The 20,778-nt window shown below is 39.0% G+C and overlaps 1 protein-coding gene across 1 annotated transcript in view; it reads left to right on the top strand.

The window, feature by feature from the left end:
• The window catches only part of KIF13A (kinesin family member 13A), a 207,987-nt gene that overhangs the window by 69,102 nt on the left and 118,107 nt on the right, over positions 1 to 20,778 (top strand). The window contains exon 3 of the mRNA XM_053668250.1: positions 18,403 to 18,415. Within this exon, the coding sequence (XP_053524225.1) occupies positions 18,403 to 18,415 (13 nt within the window). The remainder of the gene's footprint in view (positions 1 to 18,402; positions 18,416 to 20,778) is intronic.

The following is a 20,778-nucleotide window of genomic DNA, read 5'->3' as shown; positions in this document are numbered from 1 at the left end:
TGCCCTAACTGAGAATTAAACTGGTGAACCTTTGGTTTACAGGCTAGCACTCAGTCCACTGAGCCACACCAGCCAGGTCTGATCATGTGGTTTTTTTATCCCTCATTTTGTTGGTGTGGTGTATCACAATTATTGGTTTGTGAGTGTTGTACCAACCTTGCATTCCTGGAATAAATTCTACTTGATCATAGTGTATGGTCTTTTTGATGCATTGCTGTATTTAGTTTACCAGTATTTTGTTGAGGATTTTAGCATCTATTTTCATCAGGGATGTTCGCCTATACTTTTCTTTCCTTGTAGTGTCTTTATTGGGTTTTGGGATTAGGATAATGCTGGACTCGTAAAATGAGTTTGGGAGCCTTCCCTCCTCTTGCATTTTATGAAATAGTTTGGGGAGAGGTGTTAGTTTTTCTCAGAATGTTTGATAAAATTTACCCATGAAGCCATCCAGTCCAGGGCTTTTGTTTACTGGAATTATTTGATTATTGATTCAATTTCATTAGGTATAATCTGTTTATTCAGATTCTCTGACTGTTCCTGATTCATTTTTAAAAGAGTGAATATTTCTAGAAACTTACCCATTTCATCCAGGTTGTCCAGTTTGTTGGCATGTAGTTCTTCATAATACATTCTTACAATCCTTTGTATTTCTTTGGTGTCAGTTGTTACTTCTTTTTCATTTCTGATTTTATTTATTTGGGTCCTTGCTCTATTTTTTCTTGATGAGTCTGGTTAAAATTTTGTCAAGCTTGTTTATCTTTTTAAAGAACCAGCTCTTGGATTCAGTGATCTTTTAAGTAATTTTTTTAGACTCTATTACATTTATTTCTGCTCTGATCTTTATTATTTCCATCCTTCTCACTTTTGGGCTTTTTTGTCCTGTTTCAAGTTAAGTGTGGAGTTGGATTGTTTATTTGAGCTTTTTTTTTTTTTTTGAGATAGGTCTGTAATGCTATGTTTTCCCCTCTTAGAATTGCTTTCCCAGTGTCCCACCAATTTTGGATTGTTGTGTTCTCATTTTAATTTGTTTCTAGTTATCTTTTTATTTATTCTTTGACCTCGTTGTTGACTCATTCTTTGTTTAGTAACATGTTATTTAGCTTCCATGTCTTTTTGTGTTTTCCATTGTTCTGATTGATTTCTAGTTACGTAGCGTTGTGGTCAGAGAAGATGCTTGATATGATTTTAGTCTCCTTAAATTTATTGAGACTTGTTTGTGTCCTAGCATGTGGTCTATCCTAGAAAATGTTTCATGCGCACTTGAAAAGTACGTATATTCTGTTGCTTTGGGATGAGTGCTCTGAAGATATCAATTAAACCCTTTTGATCTAATGTATCATGTAAAGTCACTATCTTCTTGTTGATTTTCTGCCTGGAAGATCTATCCTTTGAAGTCAATGGGATGTTAAAATCCCCAACTATGACTGTATTTCTGTTTGTTGCTCCCTTTATGTCCATCAAGATTTGCCTTACATATTTAGGTGATCCTATATTGGGTGTGTAAATGTTTACTAGGGTTATATCCTCTTTTTGGATTATTCCCTGTATCATTACTTATTGTCCTTTGTCTCTTACTGTAGCCTTCGTTTTAAAATCTTTTTTTGTGGGATATAAGTACTGCTACCCTACCTTGTTTTTCCTTTCCATTTCCATGAAATATCTTATTCCATATCTTTACTTTAAGTCTGTGTGTATCTTTTGATCTGAGATGGGTCTCTTAGAGGCAGCATATGTATGGGTCTTGTTTTCTTATCCATTCAGCTACCTAGTGTTTTTTGGTTGGAACATTGAAGCCATTTACATTTAGGATGATTACTGATAGATACATATTTAGTGTGTATTTATTGTTAGACTGTTTTCCTCCATTTTTTCCCTTCTTTTTTTCTTCTTCATAAGGCAGGCCCTTTAACATTTGTTTCAGTACTAGTCTTGTATTAAGAAACTCCTTTAGCTTTTTTCTTGTCTGGGACAATTTTTATTTCTCCTTCATTTTAAATGATAGCCTTGCTGGGCGAAGTAGCCTTGGTTATAGGTCCTTGCTTTTCATAACCTTGAATATTTTACTTCACTCCCTTCTGGCATGAAATGTTTTTGTTGAGTTATCAGATGACAGTCTAATTGGAGCTCCCTTGTAGGTAACTACCTGCTTTTCTCTTGTAGCTTTAAGCTTTGCCATTTTAATTATGATGTGTCTTGGTGTACTCCTGTTTAGGTCCATCTTATGTGGGACTATCTGTGCTTCCCAGACTTTTGTATCTTTTTCCTTTACCAGATTAGGGAAGTTTTCTGTCATTATTTCTTCAAATAAGTTCTTGATCCCTTGCTTGCTCTCTTCTGGTACTCCCATGATGCACATGTTGTTATGCTTCATGTTGTCCATAATGTTTTTTAAGCTCTCCTTCTTTTTTCAGTATTTTTATGTAATCATTACTCTAAACTCTATCTGATAAATTACTTGCTTCCATTTTATCTAGTTCTGGAGAATTTTCTCGTTCTTTCATTTGGGGTCTGTTTCTTTGTCTTCCCATTTTGGCCGCTTCTTTATATTTTCCACATTAGTTTTTAAAGTGATCAGTGATGTAGCCTGAAGCTGTTATCAGCAGCCTGGCTTACACACCACAGGGTGAGGCAGTGTAATTCCTGTAGGTGCGGTTGTTGCTTCCCCTCAGGCCACTTGGAGAGGAGTGCTCTTCCTGAGAAAGATGGCTTCTGCAGTATGGGGGATGACTCAGCACAGGGATCCTAGCAGCTATTTTTTTTCCGGAGCCACCCACCCCAGACTCTCCTCAAGCATCTCTAGTTTACTCTGTCTTCTCTCTGCCAGAGCCCAGGGTAAGTGGCTACAAATGAAATTTTGTGTGTTGGCCTTTTATGAGGTTCTCTGAGTCTCCATCCATCTCTGCTGGCAGACAGAAACCCTGCTCCTTTTCACAACTGAATGTCATCTGGGTTCCTTTCTGGCTCTAGTGCTGTAGGCTGGGGAGCCCAGCTTAGAGTTTAGACTCCACACTTCTCAGGGGAAACCCCTGGACCCTGAAATATCCCTCCAGAACCTCTTCTGCCGCCCGCGGAAGCCCAGCCAGCCCTCCCAGGCCTCCTCCCCACTCCCTACCAGTCTTGTGGTGAAGTGATTTCTTTTCTCTGTCCTCAGTTGTAAGGCTTCTCTCCGGCTAGTGTTCATTTGGTTGTTCAGGATGATTTCTCAGCAATTTAGTTGTAATCCAGGTTGGTCCTGGGAGGAGGTTAGTGTAGTTTCTACTTTCTCCTCTGCCATCTTGGATCTGAACTCAGTCTTAATCCTAGCTTTGCCATTTACTTAGGCTGGTGGGCAGTTTACTCATCTGAAAAAGGGGGCTAATAAATCACACCTCACCTTGTAGTGACAACTGGTTGAATAATATATGTTATCCAGGCTGTATGTAACGTACAGAATATGCACAGTAATATTGGTTTCCTCCTTCCCATAGAGTAGAATACATGAGTATAGTGTTCTGGAGTCCATCTCTGGTGGCCTCAGAGATGGCATCACTGAGCCCAGTAGCAGCTCCTTGAGGTGTCAGGTACAGTGTCCAGCCATGGAACATTTTGTTTTTCTATTTGAGGTTGATCTGGCGCATTCTAGTATTGGATTAGCAATGGTAGTTTTCTAATAACTTGTTCCAATTGAGTTTATGAGTTTAGTTTAGTGAACAAATTTTTCCCTTTTTTTAATGCCTTTTGAAGGAGAAAACTAAGTTGTTAAGGCAATGGTACTCTTTTATTGATAATTCTCAGTTATACAGATACTCCTCAATTTATAATGGGGTTATATCCCAATAAACCCACCATAAGTTGAAAATATCATGTGTGGAAAATGCACTTAATATGTCTACCCTTACCAAACATTACAGTGTAGCCTAGTGTACCTTAAACGTGCTCAGATCCCTTACATTAATGTAGAGTTGGGCAGTTATCTCGAGTTTCATCTCAAGAGTCATTGTCTTTCTCTTCTTGTCACCAGAACCATGAGACACAGGTGTGCATGTAATAGATAGGAAAACACAAAACACAGTGTTCAAAAAACACTGGCAACACAGTACACTGTGGACTATCAGTTGTTGACCCTCGAGGTTGTGTGACTGACTGGGGGGGCAGGGCTCATGACTGCTGTCCAACACCACAGGACAGTACTGTACCACTCATCACTAGCCCAGGAAAAGATTCAAATTCAAAATTCAAAGAATGGTTTCTACTGACTGTTTATCACTTTTGCACCACCATAAAGTTTAAAAATGTCTTAAGTCAAACTATTATAAGTTGGAGAGTACATATCATAAGAACCTGCTAAACTTTCCTCTTGCTCATACCTTGAACTGTCCTTTAGACTAAACACATATCTTTAGTCTAAACCAGTCAGTTTACATGGACTTTCTTGTTGTTTTGAATCCCTAAAAATCTTCCACAAATAATTAGTTTCCTATACAATTTTGAGGAGAATACTTAATTCTCAAGAATTTGATACTAATGGTTTTCATTGGGTCCATGCTATAAGTTTGCATAGTAAGGAAAATATTTGTTTGTTTATTTTTTAACCATGTGAGTAATAAATGCAAAGAAAATGCTGTTGAGTGGTTTGGGGGTAATAAAAATGGTCCAGACATGGCAGCTGCCCTCAAGGAGTTTGTAACAGCAATGTAACTTTGTTTTAGCAATCCTAAACCTTCATGAATCAGTCTCAGATTTACCTGTAGTCACTTCTGCTCTGGGATGGTGATGGGCATTGTACGGGGATTACAGTGTGATTAGACAGGTTTTTTGTTTGTTTTGGGTTTGGGGTTTTTTTCCCTTTTTTTCCTTTTTTTTTTTTGCTTAGGTAAAAAATTTTAAATCAAAACTGGTTTTTAAGAACCATTTTACATTGACAGCAAAACCGAGTGGAAGGTAGAGATTTCCCACATGCCCCCTATCTCCATGCAAGGTGTCTACCATTGTCAGCCTCCTGTTCTGGAGTAGGACCTTGTTATAGTTGAACCTACAGTAACACATCATCATCAAATCCATAGGTCACATTAGGTAGGGTTTACTCTTGGTGTTGCACATCTGTGGGTTTAGAGAAATGTATCCTGACATCTGTTCATCATTGTATCATACAGAGTATTTTCATTGCCCTAAAAATCCTCTGTGCCATCTCTTCATATGCCCTCCTACTCCCACTTGCCCAACACCTGGCCATCACCAATTTTTTTTACTTTCTCCATAGTTTGCCTTTTCCAGAATATCATACAGTTGAAATCATACAGTATAGTAGCCTTTTCAGATCAGCTTCTTTCAATTAGTAATATGCATTGATGTTTCCTCCATGTCTTTTCTTGGCTTGAAAGCTCATTTCTTTTCAGTGCTATAAATTTAAAATTGACCCATGGATTCTGCCAAGGCTTTTAGACATATTTAAGCTCTAGAATCAAACTGTTCCTGGCTTGCTGTCCATGATGCAGGTTTTTCATCTCATGCTTCCTTATACAGAAAACAATACAGCCGTGACTGTTTACCACTGGTGTGGGACTCATCACAAACACATTGTCAGCCGGGGCTCATATGCAGCTCCCATGTCTGTTTTCAGGGTGTGGATGAGAAATGCCATCCTGCCTAGTTAGCATGCTTCCTAAAATCTTTTTCATATTAGAAATGGGGTTGATTGGCCTTGTAATCTTCCTGACTTCATAGTTTGACTCAATGCGACTTTGAAGTTCAGTGATTCTACACATGGTTCTTACAGTGTGTGGGGGCTGCAGAGTCAGGGTGTCTGGTCCTGCAGTTCTCAAGGTGGTGGGTCTGGAAGGCTCTCAGAGTTCATAAGCATCTGGCATCAGCAGTACCACCTGTTTCTATGGCAAATGAAAAGAAAGAGATTATAGGTAAAATAAATGGCTGGAAGTGGGAGATGTTCTAATTACCTGTGTTACCTTGATACTTTTAAAGGCTTTACATACATTTATTTAACCCTCACAACAACTCTGACAGGTGAGGAAACTAAGGTACTGAGAGTTTTACCACCACATTAGTAGAAAGTGGTGGAGGTAAGAGTAGGACCCCAGAAGAACAGCTTATTTTGCATCTTTGCTTCAAACTACCCTGCTGGACTGGCTCTCATAAAAGGCCCTTACCTGTGTGTACTAGGATTATTCAGCCAGTATCCCTGCTTTTGTCTGACCCCCTAATGTAGAAAGTTTAAATGTTTTTTATGCAATCATAATCATGCTGTCCTAAGTATATGTTATCAAGATACAAACTCATTTAAATGGAAATTAATCTTGGAAATAACAAAACAGATATTTAAATATATGGTTCTTCCAAACTGCATATTAATTGAGATTGTTTAGTAATAGCAGATAGAATTAGCCTGAGAATGGCCCCCCAGAGGTGCTTAATTCTTTGTCTTAATTCTTGATTTTAAATCAAGAATTGGTGCTTTGTGCTGCATTTTTTGTGAAAGCTTTACTGCATGATAACTTTGAAGACACAGCAAGAAAATTGCATAAGAGCCCTGCTTTCTCTGCTCAGTTTTGTTTTGGTTGACCTGGTGTAGTTCTTGCCAGGCTCGCCCACTGAGAATTGTAGCCATGGTGATTAGGAGCAGGAGCTCTGTGCAGTGGCCTGGAGACTGTGCCACAGAGATGACTGTCCCACGGGCTTTCTGCAGGCCCAAGGCCCACAGCTGCATCTAGACGGCTGTGTTTTGTTACGATGAACTATTCAGATGTTACTTTCCTTGATAATATTCTTAAAATGGTCAGGAGAGCTGTTATTGATGGATAGTGATGGAATAAAATAATGTTATAGAACTTGTAAAACTTTCCATTTGCTTTGCATACCCATTTTAATTTTGGAAATACATATATAGGCTATGTGGACATCATTATGTTGGTTTAATAGTTATTGTGGATATATTCATGTATTCACCTCAAATTTTGAATTTTATTATATAGTCTTTTATTAAGCAGTTGATTACATAGAAATGGAAACTCCCTTGGAAACTTCTAATTGGCCTCTGACAAATAATATTAAAGAAATTGGACCCAAGGAGGAATACACCAAGGCACATCATAATTATGTTAGCTACGATTAAAGATAAGGTGAGAATCTTAAAAGCAGAAAGAGAAAAGGAGGTAGTTACCTACAAAGGAGTTCCCATCAGACTGTCAGCTGATTTCTCAATAGAGACCTTGCAGGCAAGAAGGGGCTGGAAAGAAGTATTTCAAGTCATGAAAGGCAAGGACCTACATCCAAGGTTACTCTATCCAGCAAAGCTTTCATTTAGAATGGAAGGGCAGATAAAGTGCTTCCTAGATATGGTCAAGTTAATGGAGTTCATCATCACCAAGTCCTTATTATATGAAATGTTAAAGGGACTTATCTAAGAAAAAGAAGATGAAAAATATGAACAGTAAAATGACAACAAAATCAGTTATTAACAACAGAACCTAAAACAAAAACAAACTAATCAAACAATTAGAATAGGAACAGATTCACAGAAATGGAGATCACATGGAGGGTTAGCAACAGGGGATTGGGAGGAGGAGAAGGGGGGAGAAGGTACAGAGAATAAGTAGCATAGATGGTAGGTAGAAAATAGATGGGGGAGGGTGGTTAAGAATAGTTTAGGAAATGTAGAAGCCAAAGAACTTACATGTACAACCCATGGACATGAACTAAAGTGGCGGGGTGTGGGGGGATGCGGGTGGGAGGGGGTGTGCAGGGCGGAGGGGAATAAATGGGGGAAAATGGGACAACTGTAATAGCATAATCAATAAAATATACTTAATAAAAAAACTTTCAGGACCATTCCATTTTTCTTTTTGATTTCAGTCTATCTCAGGGATGGATACTTTTGTAAATGTGGAGGAGGGTGGCTTGGTGGTATTTTACTTCTAAAGGAAGGCCAGAGTGCTTGTACCTTGGGGAGACTCTTTATCTCCTCTAAGACCACTAACAGATTATGGTCTTATGCCAGCAGCCCTCAGACTGCACTATGAGGAGCATGCGACTTGGGCATACTTCCAGATTTTGTCCAGGTACTAACCATCATAAAGAAGAAAAAAACTCTGACTCTGTGTTTCTCCACTCTCAGCACTTCTGGCCATCCAGTGTGCAGGGGTTTTCTCACACAGACCACTCTCCAGTCTCTGCAGCACCCACTGGGTGTTCATGTCCTACGCTTCAGTTCCATTCTGACACTGTTTACTTGGAGTCAGCATCAGATCCCACAGGTTAAGGACTCAGTCCCACAAGACGGTCACACACCCCACTTCAGATGCCAGTCACAAGTCTCAGGTTGTCATCTGGTCTTCTGGCCTACTGACTATGAATGGAAGGTTACCATGAGCCCCTCCTCAGGTTTGATAATTTGCTACCACAGCTCACAGAACTCAGAAAACCAGCTTATCTACTAGATTATCAATTTATTTTCTAAAAAAACAACACATACAGCTTAGGAAAACCCAGGTGGAAGAGATGTATATGGCAACGCGTGAGAAAGGGGCTCCTAGCCTCTGGGTGCTCTCCCCTCCCAGCACTTCTACCTGTTCAGCAACCTGGCAGCTCTCTGAATCCAGCTATGAGGATTTTTATGGAGGCTTCACTATGGAGGCACAATTGATTAAATCACTGGCCTTTGGTGATGGGTGATTAGTTCAGCCACGAGTCCCTCTCCCCTCCTCCAAGTTGGGGTATTTAGATTTTAGGTTCAACCTGAATGACATTCAGTATTTTTAATTGATAATATTTTTAGCCAAGCAGAGTTTTCTTAGAAGTATATTTACAGTTATTAGTGTCATAGTAGAGATGAACCTGATATTAGGAGAGATTGGTAGCTCATGGATTGGTTGATTAGATCCTATACCAAGAGTTCATTTAATTGTGTGCAAGCCACTTGATGTGCAACATGAGCGCTGTGGTCTGTTCACGTGAAGGGTCACCACTGTGTGTGTTCCTGCTTAGTCAGTGGGGATGGCGGGACCCATGTCCTTAACCCTGAGTCTTGCTGAGTACCACACATATTGTGCAACTGTGCAGAAAGAAAGTGATGATTTAAAAAACTGAAGTTGTATTTCATTGTATTTATAAACTCTTGCAACCCCAAAAGATTTTGGGGTTCATTAGGGTTGTAAAGTAAAATTAATATATAAAATTTGTACTGTTTAGGAAACCTCCAGTGGGAATTGTAGGACTTTGCTGTTTTTATTCACTTTATTTCAAAAGTTTATTGCTTCTGTTATAAAGTTGATACATTTTTATTGAAAAAAGTGTTTTGGACAAAATTTAACAATAGCTTTTTTCAAAAAATCACCTTGTCTCACTCTTCATTCCAGTGCATTTCATCAGTGAAACTGACAACTGCCAATGTCTATCCTGGTCTTTTGGGCACATCTTTCATTGATAATGTGAATCTGCTATTTGGTGCTCAGTTGAAAATTCCAGGTGTTGCTTTAGGAAAGGGAACAAAAACTGTTTGCTCCCTTAGGTTCTGTTTCTCATGGTGACCCCTGACCTTTTATTGTTGGCATTTCGGGTACTAAAACAGTGCTTCTGGGCCCTTCAGCTAGTGATAGACTACTTTATAGACTGAGAAAATAAATGGAAAAATTTAAATATTAGGCCCCTTTTGAATAAAGTCTGTCTTTACAATTTAAATCATTCCTGTGTCCACTTTGTCGCTATCAGAGGAATTTTATTATATCCCTGTAGCAGTACATGGGACTGGATGTCACATGTGATCAGCTCCATGAAGTATGTTCAGGTGTTTGCAGTTATGCACCTCCTCTTACCTTTGTGCTAAAACCATTAGTATCACAGTTTAGTTATTAAAAGGTGTCCAACTTTATATGTGTTTAGAAGTTATTTCCAAGTTTTTTCTCTGTTCTTTTCCTTCCTCTGTTGTACATGTCTAAAAAGAGTGGGTTTTTTTTTTTTGTTTTTTGGGGGTTTTTTTGGAAAGGGAAAAACTTTTGTTTTGGAAGTGCTCTCATCACCTGAAACCACTGTGTCACTGACAACACAGTGAGCGTTTTTTGCTCAAAATTGTAATATTATACACCCCTTTAAGGTGTGTCATCACTGAGGCACATTGAATGGCACCTTTCAGGCCCAGGGTCTCCTCCCAGTCCCTAGTGCTGCTGGCTGGTCCTTACTGCTGCCGACCCTCCCAGTCACTCTTATCTGCCCAGCAAGGACACTCAAGACTCAGAACATTGTGCATTCACTTTTGTGCTGGAGTATTTTCTTCCTCTAAAAGTAATTTCTGAACACTGAAAACATTTTGAACATCTTAACCTTTTTTTGAGAGTATAATGACTGTCCATGCACCCGTCAGTGTGCTCCTGCAGTTGTCAGCATCTGCTGTCCTCGTTTGAAGAACATGTTTTGAACCCCATGTTTCCTTTGTCTTTGTGAAAATAAATTTTCTCTCGTCAAAAAAGTGCTCTCATTCTTTAACTCCAAGTAACTTTTTTCTGCGTTAGATTTAGTTGAGCTATGTTGACATTTTGCATGTATTACCTAGGAGAGCTATTTGTTGTAATAACAATAGTATCTGACATTTACTGAGCAGTAACTCTGCTACTGCTGTGTAGTGCTGCCCTTGCCATCGCATGCAATCTTTCAAGTGTCCCGAAGGAGTGCTCTTTTACCCCAGGTCCAAAGACAGAGAAACTGAAGCTCAGAGGGGTTACATAAAATTGCCCAAGATCATCAACACAGTTAAATGGTGGCAGAGCTGGAGTTGTTTGGTTCCAGATCTAATTACTTGTTATAGAAATTGCAGCCAAATTTAGTTATGCCAAAAGGATGTAGTCCAAGTGTACCAAAAATCAAACCACAAATCTTTCCACAAGTACAAAAGTAGTCTCGTCTTTGTTTTTGTTTTTTTTTTTACTTTTATTGAAAATAAGAGCAGATTAAGTGGAATGATAATTTTTTTAAAAAGAAGCAGTTTTCTTTAAATGAATTTGGGGACTATTAGTGTTTTATTGTAAATGCATTTGGAAATAAAATTTTAAACTCAACAGCACATTAAATGTTAAGATAACCGAAACTGTTTTCCCCTTTATTCATCTCATCTCAATGGCTGTGACAGAAGTACCATATAAAGTCATCCCACAACCCTACAGCTGTGTTTCCGACCTTACAGATGTAGTGGGGAGGCCAGGTGGGTGGCTCATTAGCCAACAAGATTCTGCCTTCAAATCATCTTTTTGTTTTCTCCTTTCCATCCTACTTTTTCTCTTGCCTTTGCAGTGGTGCCAACTTATACACCATGAAAGTTAGAACCACTACTTGGCTGTAGGGGGTGCCAAGTAGAGGGTCATAGGACATCTCTCACTGCTCACTCTGTAGGTGGTATGGCCTCAATCACGTCCTCCCTCAAACAGATCTGGCATGTTATTCTCACCGTGCCAGCCTTCCGTGGCAATTGCTTCTGGGAAGAGTCACAGTCAGCGTGGTACAGAGTGCTGTCTGCACTGTGGTTGCTGTCTATTATTTCTGCCTTAATGTTCTTCATTACCTCTGTCTGCCTGCTGCTTCATGAGCATGTCTTCTACTCTCCGCCTTTGTTTCAGCTGTTTCATGCCTACGGTTTACTCCCAAAACACTCCATGCACATTTTGTGGCTTTATTCAGAGCTCTCTCCAGTGGTGATCAATTTCCATAGGAGTTTGCAGCCTTCTGCTAACTCCACACTTGCTACCACATCCCTTTCTTTCATGTAAAAAAACATTCCTCCTTTGAGATTCTCTTACACATTCGTGAAGGACCTTGCCACAGAGAGGACTAGTTGATGCCGTTATCCACGTGGATGACCCATGTGGACACGGATGATCCATGTCATTAGGCATCCACATGGATTGCTCTCCAGCGTCCTAGCCCTGGCTCAAAGAGCTTTCATTAAACTCTTACAGACGCAAGAGACAGTACGCTGTAGCTGTTCAGAGTGAGGGGTTACTATAGCCAGACCGCTGGGACTTGAATCACGGTGCTGCTGTCAGTTAACTCTGTGACTTTAAGCAAGTCATACAATCTCTGTACCTTGTATCTCAGCATTTTTCACCTAAAAATGTTAGTAAAGAGAGCCTTGTAGGGTTATCAGATATTTTAAATCCATCAAATCGGGTAGAACTAACAGGAACATACCTGGAACGTGGTTAGAACTCCATTAAGTGTTAGTTATTAATGATCATTCATTCAATTTTACAGACATATTGCTGTGACTAGGTTAGAGTTTACTGCCTGGAAACATTTCACTTCTGAAATATTACATCTCAGTCATCAACTGTAATCGCCATCTTTGCCTTTTAACTTTATATAGACCATGATATTCTTACCTTGCAGTTTTCTCCCAGTCTGTCATCCTCCTCCTGACTTTGCTTCTTTCTCTTCCCAACCCATGCCCTACCGGGTCTTCCCACTGACCCGTAGCAGCCTCTTGGCAGCCACGGGGACTGTGTTCTTGAAAAGTACAAGTTAGCACAATTCGCAGGTGGCAAAACGAGAGTCTTATAGGAAATAGGGGATTAGGGGAAAAACTATTTTAAAATGACATTAAGCATCTATTTAAAACCTATTAGAGTCCAGAAGACATACTCTTCCAAAGCAAATCAGATATGTTGGTGTTAAAGGTCTGTTCTGATTGGTAATACTTCCCTTGAATGAATCGATTGGCTTCTTCACACATTTAGAAAATTTTGCTGGGGAGAAATAGACAAAAAACTGTACTTAATAACTAAATTTAAAAAATGAGAAAAAAAAGAATAAAACAAAACAAAACAGAAGAAATTTTGCTGTAGCTTCCCATAAGCATTTAATATTTTGGGCATTAACATTCTTCTTGCGATAGGTTTCAGAGGCTTTTCGATTCATATATGATTCCTTCTATTTACTATAATTCATAGAAGTGCTTGTTATATGTTTTAAATATATTGATACATTAACTTGGTACACAAGTATATAAACTCATCTTCAAACTACAGTTAATTAATGCTGATTGAAGCTGGAATTTTATACCCACCTGTCTGACGAAACCCCAGCCCTGTATCATCCTATGTCCCACCATCTCTTTTCTGGGAGCTTAGTGTCAGAACAGTCCTATGACTCTCCGGTACTAAGTGGGCTTAGGACCTACTTCAGGTGTTTTTGGCACACACAGTTCCTGCCCCTGGAACGCCGTGTCTTTGCCTTTTCAGTGTGGTGACTGTTCAGCCTTCTAGATCCTGCTCAGGAGGTTTCTACTCAGAGAGAAAGTACCTGCCCTCTTTCCCTCTTGATCTTGCCCTCTTTGAGGGTTGCTGCACATTGTACTGTGGTATGTCTGTACAAGTTCAGTTTTGTGTTGTCTGGAAGGCAGCGTGTTTAATTTATATTCATAGCTCAACAAAGTAGCGCACAGTGGGTGTTAAATATTGGTTGACACAACATAGGTCTTTGCTGCTATCTGTACTGTGACATTTATCGCTGTCTGTTCCTCTGTGCGCCTGTTTCTCTCTCAAGGTATTAAGCTTCTTGAGCTCAGAGACTATGCCCCCTGTCTCTAAAATATTCCTCAAAGCACCTATAACGTGCAGTGTGGGAGTTGGTACTCAGTAAATACTTGCTGGTCAATAGAGCTCTGGGACCATTTAGTGGCCCAGAATTTAATGACCAAGCTGAAAGTGATCATCCAGGGCTAAATAAAAGTCATATCCATAGATTAATGTTTAGGAGTTACAGATTAGTTAACTGTGTATCTTTCAGGTAGAGGTTATGGCATTTTCCAACAATTATTAAGATAGTTAATACATGGAAATGAAATTTGCGGTTAGAATAAGACACTGATCATTCATGTCTTCTGAAACACAGACTGGTATTAGAGCTGTGCACACTGAGCTCCTCGGCCATCTAAACTCTAAATGGCTAACTATATTCAGTGGGCTGTGAGTAATGGGCAGAAGACTCCTTGACCCACAAATCTTTCACTGTGAAATGCGGGGAAAAACTCCAGCTATATAGGATTGTTGTAATGTACTGTTCATACTGCTTTCCTAATTTCACTCTCCTGTTAAGCTTTCTAGGCCTGTACTACCTGCTAAATTAAGTACCAATTCTCTTTTTAAGGCTTTGCCCAACATAGGTTCAACTTATCTTTTACAGTCTTACTTGTATGTGTGTGTGCACATTCTCTAGCCTCACGAAACTAAACGTGTATTCCTGAACTTAGTGGACTTAAGAAACTTTCAAGGGTTTGACCCTTGTTAACATCTCATTAAACTTTTCTGTATGAAATGCTGGTCTAGAGAAATAATTATTTTTAAGTAAGCCATTGGAAATAGCCTACAATTTCTAACAATCTCTAGGTCTTCACTGCTACTTATTACAAACCGTCTTACTACAACATTGTGGAATCGTGGGAATGAGGTGGCGATCGAAGTAAATCCTCACATCTGGATTATTTCTAACTTACTAATGTAAAAAAATCATTTCTCAGTTTTTTTAATGTTCTCAGCCCTACATGAGTATGTGAGATTCGAAACAGAGATTGTGAAATTAGCATGTAGGGTGGCCTCTGCTTTCATGCTAATTAAATCTTAAGGATACATGAGATTCAAACACTGTACAGATAAATTACTCATGTGCAGACAAAAGTTACTGCCTTTGTGTGGCAGTGAGCGCTGAGCTGTTTTGCTGACTGTAGGAATCCTGGGGTGTCAGAGGCGTGAAGGTCATAGTGGCCTGTACCATTTGGTAAAGAACTGAGGAGATGGAGCCCTGAGTTGGGTCTTAGAGAAAATTTGATGAGGCAGAGCAGGGAGACGAAAGTGGGAGAAAAGCATGTAAATTACATGAATTGGTGGGGAATGGTAACGGTGTGGGTGACTTGAAGAGATTATTGTCTTCCTTGTCCTGGGAGGGAAGGGAAGAAGCTTCAGTTTTGGGGAAATAGAGGTATCGTACTATTAGTATAGAACAGTATCTTCTATTTTTTTCTTCAAATCCTGGGACCTAGAAACATTATTACCTTGCTAGATTCTGAAATGTCAAATTGTGTCCAGTTTATTTCTTTAGAATACACACATACACACACTCTCTCTCTCCTGATAACTTACAGAGGTTCACATAATGAAAAACAAGAACTCTGTTTGAGGATGAATGAGAAGGTGGGTACAAGAGAGTGGTCAGGAGTACACAGGCCTTTAGCCAAGAGTCAGGGGAATTCTCTGTTTTCTAGAAAGTCAGCAACCGCACACGCCCATGTCTGAGGTCAGTTCAGTCTGTTTGAAGGGCTGTTTTTTGTAGTTCATTGGATGTTTGGTTAGTCAGGGGCAGTACCTCTTTCTGTGATTGAGTCATATAGGTATATCAGCAATAGGCTGGACCTGACTGAGGGTAGAACAGAACTTTTTGTTGATAAGACTTTATTGATATAATCAACTAAAGGCCATAATTAAATATATATATTTAATATTGATTATGCTTCTGATAGATGTTTCTGTTCATCCTTTTTTCATATGTGTATGAAACTTTTATCTTTACATTATAATATCACAGATATTACAGATCCTTTTCCAAAGGATCACATACTGTGTTTGGCTATAGTATCAGTATTACTCATATTGGAAAGTTCTTTCTTCACAACTACCAGAGAATACTATCAAACCTCTGGAAGTTGGGGCACTACATTATGGTCCTGAATTAGAATGACTTGGTTGTTTGTGTGACCTAACTCATAAGCAACCTGACTCACAATGGTTTAGCAGTTAAGGAGGTAATGTTGTGATGACTTCTTTGCCTTGTATAGTAGGGGTCCTTGTTCTAAACTAAATGACTAGTAATTGGGTAGTGGCAGATGAAGTCAGTGGCTTCCCCTCTTCCCCTGCTGCCCAGTGTACACTTATTCTTAACAAACAGAACAACAAAAGAGGGTAGGAGAATTATATTGACATTCCTACATCTTTCCAAGTGAGAGTGATACACTTTTTAAGGGCTTAAAATGCTGAAGTAGGATAGGTTTTCTAAGAAGAATAAAGTAAACCATATTGGAATGTCAGTGAAGAAGGGATAACTTTATTATTGGACAGCTAAGGGGGTAAATGTACTACTGGCTACATAACCAGCACTTGTTCATCGATGCTGGTGATGCTTACTGTGGCATAAAGGAAGCACAGGAGAACTCTGGAGAGACCCCTGGGTTCCTGTTAGCATGTTCTGCCCCGTTAGGTTACTTGGTTCATCATATCCTACATATGAAAGGTGTATTTTAGAAGCTTGGTCCATGCTTTTCATATGAGTGCCTTATTGTAAACCAAATGACTTTCCTTTCCTTTGTTAAGTAAAGTAGTGATTTAAATGGCTTTTAAAAATAAATAAAATCAGAGGAGGCTTAGTTAAATATTGTAATACCTGCTCAGAACAGATGCCTTCCAGAGCAGTGTTCCACTTAAGGAAATTTTCTTGGCAGAAACCTCAAACTTTAGGCACAGAGCACAGATCCACTGCTTTCTTAGAATTAAAAACACTTGTACATTTTTATTATAATAACTATAAATGTTTATCTTGTTTTAAAGGGTAGACACAGAATGTGGAGACTTGCTTTGGAAGCAGCCAGAGATACCAGTTTCTCTAGATAGAGTTCCCCTCTGAAACCTAAAGATAAAAATTACATTTTCATTATGCCCAACTGTCCAAGATAATGATGTAAGGGCTTATTTCTGTTCATTAATTCATAGAATTTCAAGAAGATGACTTTTCGATTTCATCACTATAGAAACATCATGGTTTTCTTTTCTTAGATTTAAAAGTTTAGCATTGCCTACCTGACTGACTGTGGAATTCACGGACAGTCTTTCCTCACTGCTGGTTCTGGGTTCTATTGGGGGTCTCCGAGCTCTCTGCTGGACTCAGGAAGGGGAAAAGGCACTGTACTCTTTGTGCCTGGACCCTTGAATTTTCATCCCCTCCCCCTGGAAAGTCCATTTTTTTTCCTCATGATTTCCTTTCCCTGTAAAGAAGGCTTAAAGACATGGGGAATAATTTTCCTTGTTGCTCTAACAATAACGTCATGCTTTATGAATTGATGTTGTTGAAGGTTCATTGAGAATGACCACATCAGGAAGGCCAAGAACTGTCATAGGATCACATACTATAAATTTATAGTTCAGCACCTTAATTTTGTACTTGAGGAAAACATTTACAAAGCAAGTCAGCCTAATGGTTTGTTACTTTCAAAATGATTTCCTTTTCACAGTTTTCTTCAGAGGCAATTTTAGTCATTTTTGAGGAGTGAACATGCAAAACTGTTTAAAAAGTGTATCACTAGTCGGTGATGGGGAAAGATGTAACTTGTTTTTAAATTTTTGTTCAGAGTTGAAATATGTTTTTTAAATGGGAAAAATCCCATTTAATTGGAATGCTTATGAGAAGAAATATACTAGGGGTGACCCCCCCCAAAACAGAATTTACTTATAAAAAATTGTGTATTTATTCTTACATGTTTAAACTTCAGTCACCTTCAAAGTACTCTCCATATGATGCAATACACCTATAGAGACTTTTTTCCATTGCTCAAAAACAGTTTTTGAACTGGTCAATTTTTATGCCTTTTAGTGCTTTTGCTGTTGTTGTTGTTTCACCTCTTCCACAGCAAAACATTTCCCTTTGAGGACTTTTTTCATCTGGGGAAACAAAAAGAAGTCACTTGGGGTGAGATCAGGTGAACAGGGTAGGTGAGGCAGGGGGGCCTCAAAAACTGCTGAACACTCAGCAAGGTGTGGGCAGGTGCACTCATAAATCACCCATCATGAAATGAGCAAATACTTTGAAAGAGTCTTCAAAAAGATTCACTGAAGCCGAACACAGCCTCTCACAACAACGCCAGCTGGTACACTGATACAGATGGGTTCCTAGAACACTTACCTAGTGGGAGAAGCCTGTACTACAGGAGCTTTCCCTCCAGAAGATAATTCTGGGGTTTTTTTGAATCCCTCTTTGCACATACATTTTAATACCAACTTTGAAAAAAATTAAATATGAATATTGATTTAAAAGTATTTGACCATATGCACTATGATTGCAGCATCTTTCTTTATTTTGATGCTCTTCTTTTGGCATCTTTTAGAATCATTGAAAATAGCTCTGAATGACTGGATCTGTTCTGTTAAACCAGGAAAGAAATTTATTATATCTGTGCTATATTTTTGAGCAAACAGTAAGAGTTTATCACTTCAAGCAGTAAAGTGAATTTGGTGTTGATTTTTTTTGAAGTTACAGTATCTTTTACATCATGTTATCAGGATGCTGAGTTTATGTTTTTTTTTCTTTCATTGCTGCCTTCTGATGTGGCTGCTGTGTTGACAACCCTCTCTACTTCTGCCACTGAAATTTTTCATTTCCATCATTAAGGAAACCTCCCAAGGTAAGCACTGTTATGGAATTTGACATGCCTACTGCCTAAGTGTATAAAAATCCAGGATTTTATTCGTTATAATTATGAATGTGGAGCACCTTTCTCTGTGAGAAGAAAAATCGGCTTTCTAATATAAAGCTTAAACTGTAAACAAACAATTAATATTGATAATGATATAAGTTTAGTCTGCTCCTCTACTTTTGCAAACCAGTTTCATATATTTTATTCTTGGTATTAATGCCCTGGTCCTATCAGGTTCCTGTTCTTATTTTATTGATGATGAAATGAGGCTTAGCAAGATGTCCCAATTCACAGGTAGGTAAATGGAGGAGCTGGGACTATATGGTATATCACCACCTAGAAAATGGAAGGATGAAATAGTAACATCTAGGATGATACTGTGTAACTGGTTATTAATTGGAGCAACTATCTTTTCTGTGTCCTCCTTAAAATAGTTGGTATCAGAAAAATTCTGCAAACTTCTACATAAAGTTTCAACTATCCACCAACTCTGTGTGCTCCACTGGAATTTCTAGCCAATCACAAAGTCCACTCATTGGAGTCATCCCCCTTGCTCTGGCCAGCCTGTGATGGCATGTTTACCAGTGAGAAACCCTGGAAGAGAGTAGGTGGGGAAAAGGCATATGAGAAACACGGCATCCAAATGACCAACTTCTGAATAATTGAAGGCTGATTTTGTTACCAGTGAGCATTTTATTGGGTATCAAAGGGACACATAGTGCCAGAAGGAAGAAGAAATTCGACTAGCCCCTGACCAACGATGCTGGTTATAGCTTTTGTTTCTAAGATGTGATCAAGACAGGCTACACCCACACATGTTATGTGGTCAGAATCTTAGATACAGTGGGTGAGGGTAAGGAATCCAGACTAGGTTAGACTTACTTGACTCTGGGGTTATGAGGGAAAATTGGAGTATGGAAACCTGCTAAAAAGCTAAGTCCTATCCTTTATGTTTATAGAAGGCAGTATAGGAGTTGTCCTTGGCACTAAGAGTTTCAACTCCAGCAAGGAAGGCACACACCAAACAAATACTGTAAGATCTGTTAAGAGAGAGGAAACATGCCGTTATAGAGGTATAAGCACAGGCATCCTGGCCAAGTTTGGGAAATGAAGGAGGTCAGGAAATTCTCTGTGAGGAATTACCGATGTGTATATAGTCCCCATAATTTGCAGCCGGAAAAGTGTGTTTTACTCAGGAAGATGTGCGTTCCCCTCAGTAGCTCTTCTTTCCCTTGCTGTTGTCTCAGAGGTTTCTGAACATACTGTCACCTTTGTGATATATTTCTTTCTTTCCCCACAGAAAAAGGCAGTGAAATCCTAAGCAATTCCATATGTGGCTACTTAGTAAAGGAGAAACACTGAAATGAAAAGAGGCACAAAAACAAATCTTTAAAAGATCACAAATTCTGTATGCATAGAAATGTTATGGTTTCTTTCTATCCAGTGTATATAGCTTAGTGATTTCACTAGGTGTCCTATTGATAGTTTCTAAGAAGTGTCATGAAATTTTCAAAATAAAATGAATGTTAGGTTGTCACATTTATACATTTGTGTGTGTATGCCACAAAGAACATCTGGAAATTATAAAAATCATTTTGAAATCAAATAAGTGACACAATAGAGTTAAATTGTTTAAAAAGATACTACACTACGTAAGGTCTTTTCTTATAGAACCTGTAAATATTGAAAGCAAATAGAAGAGGGAAAGTTACTTTTGATGATGTTGTATAAGAACAAAATTTTATTGATTTAAAACTGAGATTTTTGGCATGAATAATTAGCAAAAGTATCAGACAAGACTGTTGATTCAACTTAGCAAATAATTATTTTGGGCAGGAGACAAGCGCCGAATGAATCAGACCTGATCCTACCATTCTAATGGAGGTGGGCTAGAGAGCATGTGCACAGGATAATAGTATAAGATCAGTTGTGTTAAGGGCTACAAGGAGTAAAATATTTGTGAGATTCATCAGATACAGGGTCCCGTTCTGATTTCCGCATACCTGGGGGCAGCTAAGACTTGAAGGAATCTTGAAGATCTAAACTTGAAGGCACCGGAGAAATACCAACTTAGTGAGGTATTACCAGATCCAGATCCAGGAGAAGGTAGAAACTTAGGTTAACTTGGTGTTTGGGTGCGTGCATTTTGGATAAAAGCAGCTAAAAGGCAGAGCATAGTTTCTGACGACAGCCCGGCAGGGCCTAGCAGACCTACGGGACAGACGTGTTGGAGTTCAGGGTCTGCCAGAGGTGCAGTGCTTGATAAACTCCTTATACTTTGGGTTTTCTAGGAGAAAAGAGAAATCTAGGAGATTTGAGGGTTGATGATCACTTTTAGATACAACACCAAA

The sequence above is a fragment of the Artibeus jamaicensis genome, unplaced genomic scaffold (genome assembly GCF_021234435.1).
Source record: "Artibeus jamaicensis isolate MK-2021 breed Jamaican fruit bat unplaced genomic scaffold, CSHL_Jam_final contig_482, whole genome shotgun sequence".
Classification (NCBI taxonomy): Eukaryota; Metazoa; Chordata; class Mammalia; order Chiroptera; family Phyllostomidae; genus Artibeus; species Artibeus jamaicensis.
This window is presented reverse-complemented; position numbering and strand designations above follow the sequence as displayed.